The 12,528-nt window shown below is 39.3% G+C and overlaps 1 protein-coding gene across 4 annotated transcripts in view; it reads right to left on the reverse strand.

Moving 5' to 3' along the window:
* MACROD2 (mono-ADP ribosylhydrolase 2) overlaps positions 1-12,528 on the reverse strand; it is a 942,372-nt gene that overhangs the window by 50,906 nt on the left and 878,938 nt on the right. For all 4 annotated transcript variants that reach the window (XM_069787543.1, XM_069787546.1, XM_069787545.1 and 1 more), the window contains 2 exons: positions 4,445-4,507; positions 981-1,049 (listed from right to left, as the gene is read on the reverse strand). In XM_069787543.1, the coding sequence (XP_069643644.1) occupies positions 981-1,049; positions 4,445-4,507 (132 nt within the window). The remainder of the gene's footprint in view (positions 1-980; positions 1,050-4,444; positions 4,508-12,528) is intronic.

A 12,528-nucleotide genomic window follows, 5' to 3' on the forward strand; every position in this document is an offset into this window, starting at 1 on the left:
AGGGCAAAATCTCACACCCTGTCACACTTATCTAGAAAAATGAGAAGAGTCAAGCAGCGACGCTGAATTAAACATTAAATCTTTAAAAATAAATAAGTTAATGGACGTTAATATAATTATGTTATCTCAGTAAAATGCATTAAAACTTTCTTTTAGTCTTCCTTGAAGGCTGTACTGATGGACTGTATTTATTATAGATAGCATAACTCCTGTTTTGAATTACCAGTAGCGAACATTTTGTAAATCACCCAGGCTTTTTCATGACGTACCCCCACAAAAATGCCAAAACCCATAGACTGGCACAAGCAATTAATAGCATGATATCATAAGAGTATCAAAACCAGTACATCTGTGCACTGGTTCCTATCTGTAAACCAACAACTCCACAGGAAAAATCTCAGCTTGAAACATTTAAATTAGATCATCTCTCTTTCTTGTTTCCTAAACTCCCTGTCATTTGGCTCTCTGACACTTTTAAATATTTATCACAAACTAAATGATCTGAGTGCCCAGCACAGTCTGCACAAGATAAACATTGCTTTCTCCCTCTCAATTATGACTTCATCTCCTCCTGTCTCCTCTTGATGTGTTTATAGCTATTGTGTTTTTTCTTTTTCCCTGTCAGGAGAGCACCAAATAGGGAGCTAATATTGCTGAGGTAGATGTGCACGCTTAAGTTTCTGCCTGTGAGTTGCCCCAACGAGCCCAAGCTTTGGGCTTATTTCTGATGTGTCATGTATGATATTTTAGTATTACCTCTATAACAAGGGGATTTAGGAATTCACAGCATCTCTCCTACCAGCACAACAGCTGGTGCCAAGTACTTCATTACGAAGACACTTGTAAATGAAAATCTAAGCAATTACCTATTTCTGTATTGTTTAACTGTGATTTTGGCCATTTCCAAACAAAGGAAAATAAGGCTTTATGAAATGTCCTCTTGGGACTGGATATTTTGAAACACCATTTACAATCTGTACCTTTATCCTCACTCAGCTCTGCTTCTTCTGATGATGACAGGCTGGGTACAGCTGAAGGTTTCATCTCATCTATAAGAACCAAGGAAATGAAAGAGAAGTTATTCATTAGATAGTAAACTGATGAACCACTTGACTGGAAAAAAAGTGTTAAGCTTTATTGAGGCAAGATACTAGACCTGAATTTGATTTACTGGGCTTCGATCCATTCACATTGCATTCACTGGCCATTACTGGTCTGATTGTCTTCCCTAAGCCAGGGGTAAACTTACATTACAATACTGCCAGATCAAGTCTATATTTCAATTTCTCATAATACAGAGAGAGGAACAGCTATCAGTTTCATGGGTAGGCTGGTGTTGCTATTTGCTTTGAGATTCCTTTTTTCATTTAACCCATCTATTTTGAGAAAAAAACCAATTAAGCCATTCTTAACTTTAATCATGTCCATGAATTCCATTGGAATCAAAATGATTACATGCAAATGCTTTCCTGAAAATAAAAGCTTTCATGAATCAGGCCTGAAATTTAGCAAGTCCCTGAAAATCTGTGGATTTGAGTTTTTTAATGGTAGAGCATGCAGTTAAAACTATTGTAGTTAACAGATAAAACTAGTACCTGAATTTATTATAGTTTTTTAACTTTCACTGTTACCTTTTCTTGGCAATTTTTATAGTTCTAAAACATTTATAAGCCTTTGTTTTCATTTCTAGCCTTTGATTTCTTTCAAAAAACTTGCTTCTGTGAATGAGTATTTTTAACTAGCTTGAAACAAGACCTCTGAACCACCCGCCATTTTGTTTTTCCGCATGTTAACTGTGAAGTTCACTGATGATAGACTGGAGGCCAGACTTTAAAAAACCCTCACAGTAATAGCTGAAAAATTTCAGGCCAGTCTTTGTACACTATAACTGGCTTTTTCACTACTGTATAATAAGAATATATAAATCTTTATGTAATGGACCGAGTAAGAAAACAGTGTCTATTTTTTATCCTACATTTTCTTTCCTAATATTGAAGTATACGACCTGTGATTTGTCATACTCAGATGAAGGTTTAGAAAATACAGTTTAGAAAATACACATAAGAACTTTAACATTTGATGGGATTGCTCTTTACCATGATCATTCACAGTGATTAGAAACGTTTTAGGCATACAACTGTGTATCTTGGAAAATCAGGTCATTTCCTACTGCTAAGAAAGGGCACAGAAGCAACAATCTAAAAGTTCCTGATGATGTTTTGTCTCCACAAGGAGTTGAGTGGAAAGCAGCAGCAACTCATTAGCTGAATGTAAGTCGAGGTAATTGTACACCTCTCTGTTCTTGTCACTGTGTGAACCAGTAGGGATAAATGTTAAGCCAAATAATTTTTTCCTGTAACACTGTGCGCCTGTGGCCGTGGAGGTGATTCATGAACTATGGGTAGGCACAACGCTATCTTTAGGCATGTACCTAAAACATGTTCCTAAAGTATGACATTTTCTGGATCTGGGACCTAAAATGTCTGGATCTTTTCTTTGATGCTTTTCATGATAGTAACAAAACATGACTACCAATATGAGATTGCAAAAGAATGTACATCATGGCTCTGATAAACCAGCTCTGACAGCTTGTAACATAGCAAGTCATAATGATGGTTTTGGGAAAAACACAATGCTTTTAAGACATCTCCAGTAGCAAAGTAATAATTTAGAGAGGTATATATTCCTTAATTCTCTTGGGAAAAATACCTCATTCAATTGAACTGTTTTGCAAATCAAAATACCAGGGAAATATACACCCCATCAGAGTGAATACACCTGACAAGCACAATGGGCTGTATTTGGCATCTGTAGACAGTAGTATAACTGGGTTTAACAGGCATTCTGCAGGCGGAGCTAGAAGCTCCTAGCAGTACTAGCTCTTAGGCAAGCTAGCAGCCAAGCAGTATTTGGTACAGTTAAAAGCTCAATATTGCTTGGGCAAAGATATGCCCCTGCCTAGTCAGACATTCAAAATGGAGTCTAGATTCAGACAGAGTAACTCATTTCTCCCTTCTCCCTGGTCCCCTTCGCCTATTTAAAATATGACTAGCATAAAAATGAAAAACCCAGGAAAGGAAACGTGGTTGTCCTCCAGCACTTACAAAATAGTACTGCATGCTTATCTTGGGGAGGATAAAGGCCCTAGGTCCAAAGTTTGCTGAGGTCCATGGGAATCTTTTTTATTCTGTAATACTGTGTGCCTATGGCTTCACCTCCTACTGTTTGCCCCACGTGAGGACATAAAGAAGAGGTGATAAAGAGGACATGAAACATAGAAGGATTTCAAGCACTTGTGGACAGCATTGGCTGTTAACACCTAGCTGCAGAAGACTGACCTGTGGACTGCAGAGAGAAATGCTGCACTTCCACATATGCAGTGCCCAATGCATAGGACAAAAAGAAGGACCCTTATCAAGTGAACTCCTCATCTGGAAAACAGCCACAATGCAGTAAACAAGCCAAGATAAGTCAAGAATCTAGGCCTTCTAAATTTTTTTGCTGCATTTACTGGCTGGCCTTCTTCAGCTCAATCTTCCACATATTGAAAATAATCTTCAATTCTGATTTTTAAAAAAAAAGAAGTTCTGAAGAAAACCAATTCATGCTCTTTGGATTAAGTATGTGTAGGCAACATTCTGCACTACAATGAGAAAAAACCCAACCAAACAAGAAAAGCATTGGGTTACATGTAATACTACACTAAAAAATCCTTAAGAAATAAGGGGTTTTGCAGATATTTTGATTGTCACTTCAGCTCTTTTGATAACTGATTAATTTTAGTTGTCTTTTGCATTGAACAGAGTTGGGTAGGATGAAAAACACAACCATAAACAGAAAAAAAAAAAAAGAAAATCTCTTGTGAACATAGAGTGACATTATATTTTAAAATATTGAACTCACTATAATTTCTAAGCATGCCATCTGCAAAACCCACTGCTCGTGAACTCTGACATTCATTCGCAGTATATGCAATATCTTTCTGTGTGGATTTAAATCTTCATAACCCCTGAGACTTGTGTGGACAATTTATTAAAACTTGAAAATACCCTTTAAAATCATCAGAAGTACAGTTTTGATCAAAAGAAGCCTAATTCCTCCTTCTCCAAATTTCCTTTTCCCCCATTTCTATTCTATGCAGAGGGCTACTCTGTTGTAGACAGAGGGAAAATTATTTCTTTCTAGTTAGAGGATTAGCTAGAGTTAGTCCACCTTAAAGGGAGAATGTAGAACTGGTAAGCTGAAGAGGGAAGTCTGCATTCCTGCATTGCAATACATTCATTCATAATGAATGGAGTTTTGGTCTCTAATGGGAGAATTGCTCAAGACCTGAGCTAATCTGGTGAAAATGTACAAACATTCTCCTTCAATAGCACTGTGTAAGGTTATTGTTCACCAAGGTGGATAAAACCTAAGAAAGTACTTTAAGGAACTTGGCACAAACCTGCTTCTCCGCTCCGGGCCTCGGTTTCTTCAGTGTTTTGCTTTTCTTCTGTGCGGTTACCACCTATCGAGGAAAACATATAAAAATTATTTATGATATATCTTTTTATTGGTAACAGCAGCAGCAATATTAATTGTAACTTATTCAGCACAAACCGCTAATTTACAGCAAAGTGCCATGATAAAAGGGGAGAAATACAAAGGTAAACTGAAAAAACCTGCAAACATAACCAGTTACATTTAAAACAGTCACATTTTCACATCTCAAACTGAGGAAGGGGGGTTAGATTAAAGATTTTATCTCAGTAGGCACACTGGAAATATCTGTATACTAAATAAAGGTATGTTCCTCTAAACACTGTCTGCAATAGACGAAATTGTTGCTCAATCTTAGTCTATGTATTTTATAAAGATTTTTTCTAGGATTATTTTCCTCCAGTAACATTTCCACAAGATCCTTGAAGTGGCCGTGTTTCCAATGTGCAGAACCTACTTTAATGTCTATGGAAGGTAAGAATAGGAGAGGGAGAATTGCCCAAATTTTATTTTAAAGCAAAAGGCACAATGCCACTTAGCATAAAGTATAAAAATGCACCACAAACGATTGCAAAGAAGAGAGCAAAATAAACCAAAGTAAGATTGCTAGGATTGAATGCAGTGTTCCCCTTTTTACATTCACATTAATTCCCAATTTTCTCCACTACTTTGCATTTGCACTCACTATCCATTTTCTTCCCTCCAGCTCCCTTTTGGAAGGCAGGTAGCAAACAGCAAATTACTACCCAGAAAAGTAATACCCTAGGGAACATCTATGGACATGAGATCAAGCTCTCTTAACCTTTGCTTGGCCCGATTAGAAATCTATCGGGAAGTCTGTATCTTCAACGATGGAGAAGGCTGGTTTAGCTTCATAATAATAACAGAGGCTGCAGTGCAGCATGCTGGATCAGATGCAATGGCTACACTCACTCCTTCCCAGCATAGCGAGATAGACAGCAAGAACAGCTGAGTACCAGCCTTAATGAGGCATTGGAAAACTGACTGCTGAACATATACACTGGGAGAAAGGAAATTCATTCCCAGGCCTGTAAATGGCTTGATAATGATATACATAATTTTTGCTGTGATCTTTTCTGGCTCCTGGGTTTTTCTGATTACAGCTTCTCTAAAGCAATACGGTTAAAGTTCCTCGCGCCTCCACCTTGCTTTTACTTAACATATGGTTGAAGAAAACGGCAGTAGCCCAAAAGCAATTAGGTGGATGGAAGAAAACTAGAGAAAGCGTGTGTGTTTCAGAAGCAAATGTGCATCTGGTGGCACACTGCATTCAGCTAATATTTAAAGGCTGAGGTATGATGCTCTCCCTCTTTCCAGCAGGCAATACATCCCGGCATCCAGCAGATGGGACTAGTGGAGAAGTATTTCCAGGCTGACCCTGCACAGAGCTGCTCTCAGGATGAGCGGAGATGAAGCAGCAGTTTGACACCCCACCTGAGAGGGGAGACGTGGGCAGGGAGCGGCTGATGGCCATCAGCAGGGACTCAGGCATCCTACCTGCTTGGTAATTCTTTGTACCGATTTTTACTAGCCTTAATGGATGACTAGCTATAGTGATTTCTTAGCACATTAGTGAGCTCTAACCTGTAAAAAATTGCATTACATAGATGACCAAAATGGCTTAATAAAACCAGCTGGATTTTTTCCCTCCCCGCCTTGAAATCAAATAGTGCTCTCTTCAAAAATCAGTGTTCTGCCTGTCCACGCACAACAGGAGAACTGCATGCAAAATAGTAAGTTAGCTGTACTAGAAGATAAACTTTTCTCTCTCCCTCCCCCTTTTCTTTTAAAACATGGACTTGGGACTTTGCAAGCTTTGCAGCAAGCAATTAATAAATATGGAAAAACACATTGTCGTGGTTTAACCCCAGCCAGCAACTAAGCACCACGCAGCCGCTCACTCACTCCCCCCCCATCCAGTGGGATGGGGGAGAAAATCAGGAAAAGAAGTAAAACTCCTGGGTTGAGATAAGAACGATTTAATAGAACAGAAAAGAAGAAACTAATAATGATAATGATAACACTAATAAAATGACAACAGTAGTAATAAAAGGATTGAAATGTACAAATGATGCGCAGGGCAATTGCTCACCACCCGCCGACCGACACCCAGCCAGTCCCCGAGCGGCGAATCCCTGCCCCCCCACTTCCCAGTTCGTAAACTAGATGGGACGTCACATGGTATGGAATACACTGTTGGCCAGTTTGGGTCAGGTGCCCTGGCTGGGCATGAGAAGCTGAAAAATCCTTCACTATAGTCTAAACACTACTGAGCAACAACTGAAAACATCAGTGTTATCAACATTCTTTGCATACTGAACTCAAAACATAGCACTGTACCAGCTACTAGGAAGACAGTTAACTCTATCCCAGCTGAAACCAGGACACACATCCTTTACATCACCAGGACATGTTTCAAAGGGATAAAGTCACCTAGCTCAGGAGCTGCAGAAAGGAACAGTACGTTCAAGACAATCCTGTAATGCAACAGTGCAGTGACACTTGGAAAATCTTTACCATTAGGTCAGATCCAAAGAGAATATTGCATCACTGTGAAACAAGCGGTGCCAGAGCATTAAGGATTTCATTATGGCCAAGTGCAACATGTTTTGCTTTGCACAGAAGGACTTTACATTCAGAAAAAGCAGGTCAGGCATAAATGGTAACTACCAATATATCACTGAAAATCATTTCAGCTTTTACCTCACTGCATTCACAACATAAAATTACATTTCTAGACAATACTTTTTCTACATTCATTATAACAAGTATGACTATAACCATGGGTTATTTGGCTAAAGCCAGGTATTTCAAGGATTCATTAATGTTTATTGCCAAGGGACTACACCTCTTGTTGAAGTCACTTACTCAGAGCAAACTTAGAACTACAAAAGAAAGTTTAAGTGATCTTCTGGTTTCAGATTATCAGATAAAGCACATATTCATCAGTACATTTTGTCAACCCTAGGTCTATAATTTCACTGGAGAGTCACTGTTTAAAACTGGTATAATAGAACAATAATTACAGCACTGTATATTGGATTCTCAACATGTTTTCCATCTAACACTTCATTTTGTTCCATTAGAAAGAAAAATGTAAAAGACTTTAAGCAGAAGCTTCACCTCTTGTACTCTGACCCAGTCCAACAGACTGACTGGATCATGACATGAAAATTAATCTCAATCAGCATATTGAAAGTATGTGTTGTGCCTGCCAAATGACTTCAATACAATTAGAGAAAAGGAAATGTTAAAAAATTAGGAATGGACAAGTGATGCTCCAGTAGATGACTTGCAGAAGGAAGGGTTAAGCTCTGCTTGGCCTGGAGAATCTCTTCATCTCAGGAGAAAGGGAGGAAGTGTAGTACAAATACACTGATAAGAAAGCAAACTATAGGGTGGAGAAGTGACTAATCCCAAAGCATCTGACAAACATTTTTTTCAGTTTTTTAAAAACCCTTCTAATGAGCCTCTCACTGAATGTCTTCTACTGATGAAGAGTCTTTCTGTAATTATTGCTCTCCATTGCAGTTGGGTGCAGAGCAAATGGAAAGGCTGTAAGTAGCACATGCTCAAGGCAAAGAGCTGGAAATATATTTTACAAGAGTAGCAAGCCATTTTTTCATCATATTTTTATTCACCCCCGGCTCTCCTTTTCTTCAGGCAGAAAAGCCAGACCCAGTGCATTTCCCTTGAGTCTTCCCCGTGACATTTTTAATAATAAAAACGTCTTTTCCACTGGATGGCTTCTACAGTATCTGCCATCCTTCTCTTTCCACTACTGCAGCAATTGGCGATTGCATTTCCTTTAGGTGAAAGCTGTCCTCACAATATCTGCTTTTCTATTATACTAGTAATATAACAGCAATCTGTCACTCACTCCAAAGGAGATAGAAAATGTGGTGAACGGCATGTCGTGTCATTTTAGGCCACCAAATGTAAATGATTTTGAACCACGTCAAAAGACAAATGGGAACATCTGTTCCTGTTCCCCAGCATGGCAGTCAGTTGAAAAAAACCAGGAGTTTGAGAATTACAGTAGCACCGTACAAACAAAATAAGCACATCACACACTAAAATACCTACTTCTGGCCATATATTTTGCTTTCCCTTGCCAAGCTGACTACTGCCTGATAGGCAGCTTGGTCTGTCCTCTTGGCCTTTTTCTTTGAGATCAGCAAGAAAATTCCCCCCCAGTTGATATATACCCTCATTTATATTTGGTAGAAAACAGGCAAAACAGTGATCAATCTGCACACTCAGCAAGCTGGCAGAGCAAGCAGCACTTCTAACTAAACTAGAAAACCGGATACTCTGTGAGTGCCTGCCCACTTTATGTTAAGGAGAGGTATTTAGCATGCACAGTCATATGCCAGCTGCAGTAGCAGCCCCCAAATGAAGCAGATGATACGATAAATAACAAGCCGGCAGTCAGGTGGGAGAGGGCTGGGACAAGATCCCTATGAAAGTCCAGAGGACAAAACTCTCAGCAGCAGCAGCACCAGAGCAGGTTTTAGTAATTCTTCCCATTTCCTCCGCGAGAGTCTGGAGGCACATGGCTTTTCAGATCTGTCACTGTTCTTGCGACAAACATAGCTAGTCAAAAATATTAATAGCCTGCTGGCTTCTTGGCTCTTCCCATTTCAGAGCTGAATAAGTGCCAGGTTTGCTCATACACCTACTCCTCTTCAGCAGTACCTTTCTTCACAAGCAGTCAGCAACATACTTAGAGTTTAGGCTAAAGTCAGTGTCTCAAAAACTGGTGCAAAAAGATCTCTCAAAAATTGGTGCAAAAAAGACATTTTCCAGAAGAAAACAGAATCGCAGATAACGTTTTTAGTTAAAGGAAGAAATTCTACTTGAACAGTACAAACCAGTCTACCCTCTCCAACTTCTACCCTCCAACACAGACATTATTAATAAAAAAATTGTTTTTACTACTGAGAAAGCTGTATTTATATCATCCATAGTGTGTCAACTATGGATGTAGTCAGAGTAAGGTTCCTTCCAACAACCTCTTCCTTCCTGAAGTAGAAATAAAAGAGGAGGGCCAATGCCTCAGGCTCACTTCTTGTTTGCCACTCCCACATATCTGTGGATGTACCACATCCCCAAGCACCAGGTTTGACCCTGTTACATCCCTGCATGGCTCTTGCCATGCAAGTCTGGGTGCATCCTCTGGTTCTCCAGGTGGCCAGTGACCATGCATCTCTCCTGCGGTCTGGCCTTCAAGCTGGGCCATACTTCTATGACAAATGCAAATACAAACCAAGATCTGGCAGATAAAGGATGCCAGTTTTGACTTATCTTTTCTACAGCACAAAAATATTGCCACAGTAATCATACTAATAATATGAAGGTCCTTCTAGGATAAGAGGGAAACTAATTAATGAGAAAATTAAAAATATAGGCCTTGATCTTACAGCTGTTACATTCTGCACACATGAGTAGATAAGCTGACTTCAGTGAAACTCCTAAAATGTGAGAAGAAAGCACATGTATATCCATATATACACTCAAGATCACACAGCCTGCAACCATTTTCAGACTATTCCAGTGGCAAAATGATATCAGACATAAAACAGGAAGCACATACACACAAAGGCCATTATTGTAGAACTACAAATGCATTAAAATGAATCATTAGGGTGGTGGCCTGAGGTTACTGAATATTTTCAGTTTGCATTTTAATTTCTTTTAATTAAATTATGATTTAGGTCAGTTTTAATCACTACTTGTATATGACCCCTTTGGGGTAAATTTTAAGAAGGGTTAGTAAAGAGTTATCTGCAGTAATTGCTTAATGGAGTTGTGAGACTTCTTCCCTCTGTGCTGCTTCAACAATTTCCCTCACTGCAGATGCAGACCTGAATGTGCTGATGTCAATGCACCCAGCCTAGCAAAGTAGTCAGCATAATAAATAACAGGTTTTCATTTTCATGCAGCATTTTGTCAAGAATTGTCAAGGAGTGTGGGAAAAGAATGAGAAAACTGTAGCTTGTGGGGATTATCTCAGAGGTTAAAAATAACATTATTGTATTTCACCTATTTAACATCCTGAGAAATATAGCAGCCTAATCTAAAGCCCACTGAAGTCACTAGGCATGTTGCCCTTGCCTCACTCCTCCATGGATCTCAAGGCAAGTAAATTGGTTTCATTATACCTTTTCCTGGCTAGGGAAGAACCAGGGGACAACAGTTACAGCATCAAATTAGGTGCTTGGAAGACATGAGCACTCAGATTTGTCCCAACCCACTTCGTACATAACATTGCTGGGAACGTGGCGCTGGGCTGGTTTTTCACTGGGTATAATTCTTCTGTCTGACATACAGCGTGACTCAGATTTTGCAGTACAGGTGCCTGGCAAGAGATATTTAAAATTTCATTGCCAAAGATGCTGATCATCACTGTTTCTGACAATCTGCAACTCTGTTCAAAACAAATGAAAGCAGACATCACCTGGAAGCTTGAGCTGTTCAGCATAAGCAGAATATGGACACCATACCCTAGACATCATACGTAGCCTGTACAGAGGACAAAGATAGAACTGGCATTTTGATGCAAAAAATACACACACTGTGCTGCACAAGTATTACCACTGTTATCATAGTATACAAAAGTGGACAGAAATCACTCATGTGAGTTGATGCATGAAGAGCACGCCGAGGCAGAACTCAGAGCAGAACGGAGGAGCCCTGACTCCTAGTCCTACAGGCAGTCCTACCTAAGAGACAGAGAAAGAAATGGACCCCATATGTGAAGGTGCACAATACGATCACAAATTTTATCGTTACCATGTCAATTTACTATTTGTTCATACTTTCCTGGTGTGCCTAAGAGACTGTGTAACTACACACCATTAAGGATTGCACAGCTTCTTTTCCAAGCCACAGTCAAAATAAAACAGGAGACCTATTTCAATTTTTTGCATAGAGGTCACAAAATCATGTGGTGTGGCAATGTAACAAAGTGAAGAAATGGATGGGGAAGCCACACAGGAGATCACACTTGTTAAAACCAGCATAAAACGTGAACCAAAACATGCACTATTTTGCATCAATATTTCAGAATTAAGGGACTAGCCCTGTGCACTGGACCTGAACAATCAGGATGGTTTACTGTTATTCACATCATGGTTAGAAGTGAGAAATGAATTCCTTGACAGATGAGTCCCCTGCAGGTACGCTGTTTTGCACTGTGTATAATCCTCCTCTGACAACACTGCATTAGTCACTTTAGTAACTTAGTATTTTGCACCTTACCTCATCTCAGGAGAAAGAAAATCTACTCTGAAGCATCTAGTGTGGAAACAGGAATTGCAACTGTTTGCCTGGTACGGTTTACACACACATAATTTGGCTGCTAAAAGAAACCCAAATGGGTAAATAGTCAACATAACAGGACTGCACATCACCTGCAGAGGCCAAAATGAGCTGCATTTTCCAACTTGTCTTGTGTAGCCACTGCACAGAAATTGAATGAAACAGTAGAAGCCACTTCAGCAATGAAAAGCATCTTCTAAGAAGGGTTTGCTCAGACAGCAAATACAAATAAAAATACAGATAACGTCCTATTTTTCCCCTGGCTAAGTGGAAGGTGATCACCCAGTATTCTGAGAGCTGTAATCAGTCAAGACAGATGGTGGACTTCAAAACGGAAGTGAAAAGAGAAGCTGTCAACCAAAGTGCATAGGGGTTAACAGCATCACTTTAAATATAACCAATCTGCATTAAGGTGAAACATTTCACAGACATGTTTGATATACATGCTTCCCAGGGAATTTCTTCTGTAGTATTTTATCTTAATTTAAAATTTTATTTAAGGATTTGGTTTGGTGGCAAAAAGAATACAGCAACTTCTAAGCTATCTTAATAAGAAGCAGCACTCTTAAGGCTGAATAAGAGGGTGTGTGTTTTTGAAGTATAATTATGTGTCTAGATGTTCATTTTTAGTAGATTATGAGTGAAGCAGAAACTTACTGAAGAATATTACTGCCCTGTGGGATGCAAAGAAGAAATGTAGATACA

Source organism: Haliaeetus albicilla, chromosome 7 (genome assembly GCF_947461875.1).
Source record: "Haliaeetus albicilla chromosome 7, bHalAlb1.1, whole genome shotgun sequence".
In the NCBI taxonomy this organism is placed as follows: domain Eukaryota; kingdom Metazoa; phylum Chordata; class Aves; order Accipitriformes; family Accipitridae; genus Haliaeetus; species Haliaeetus albicilla.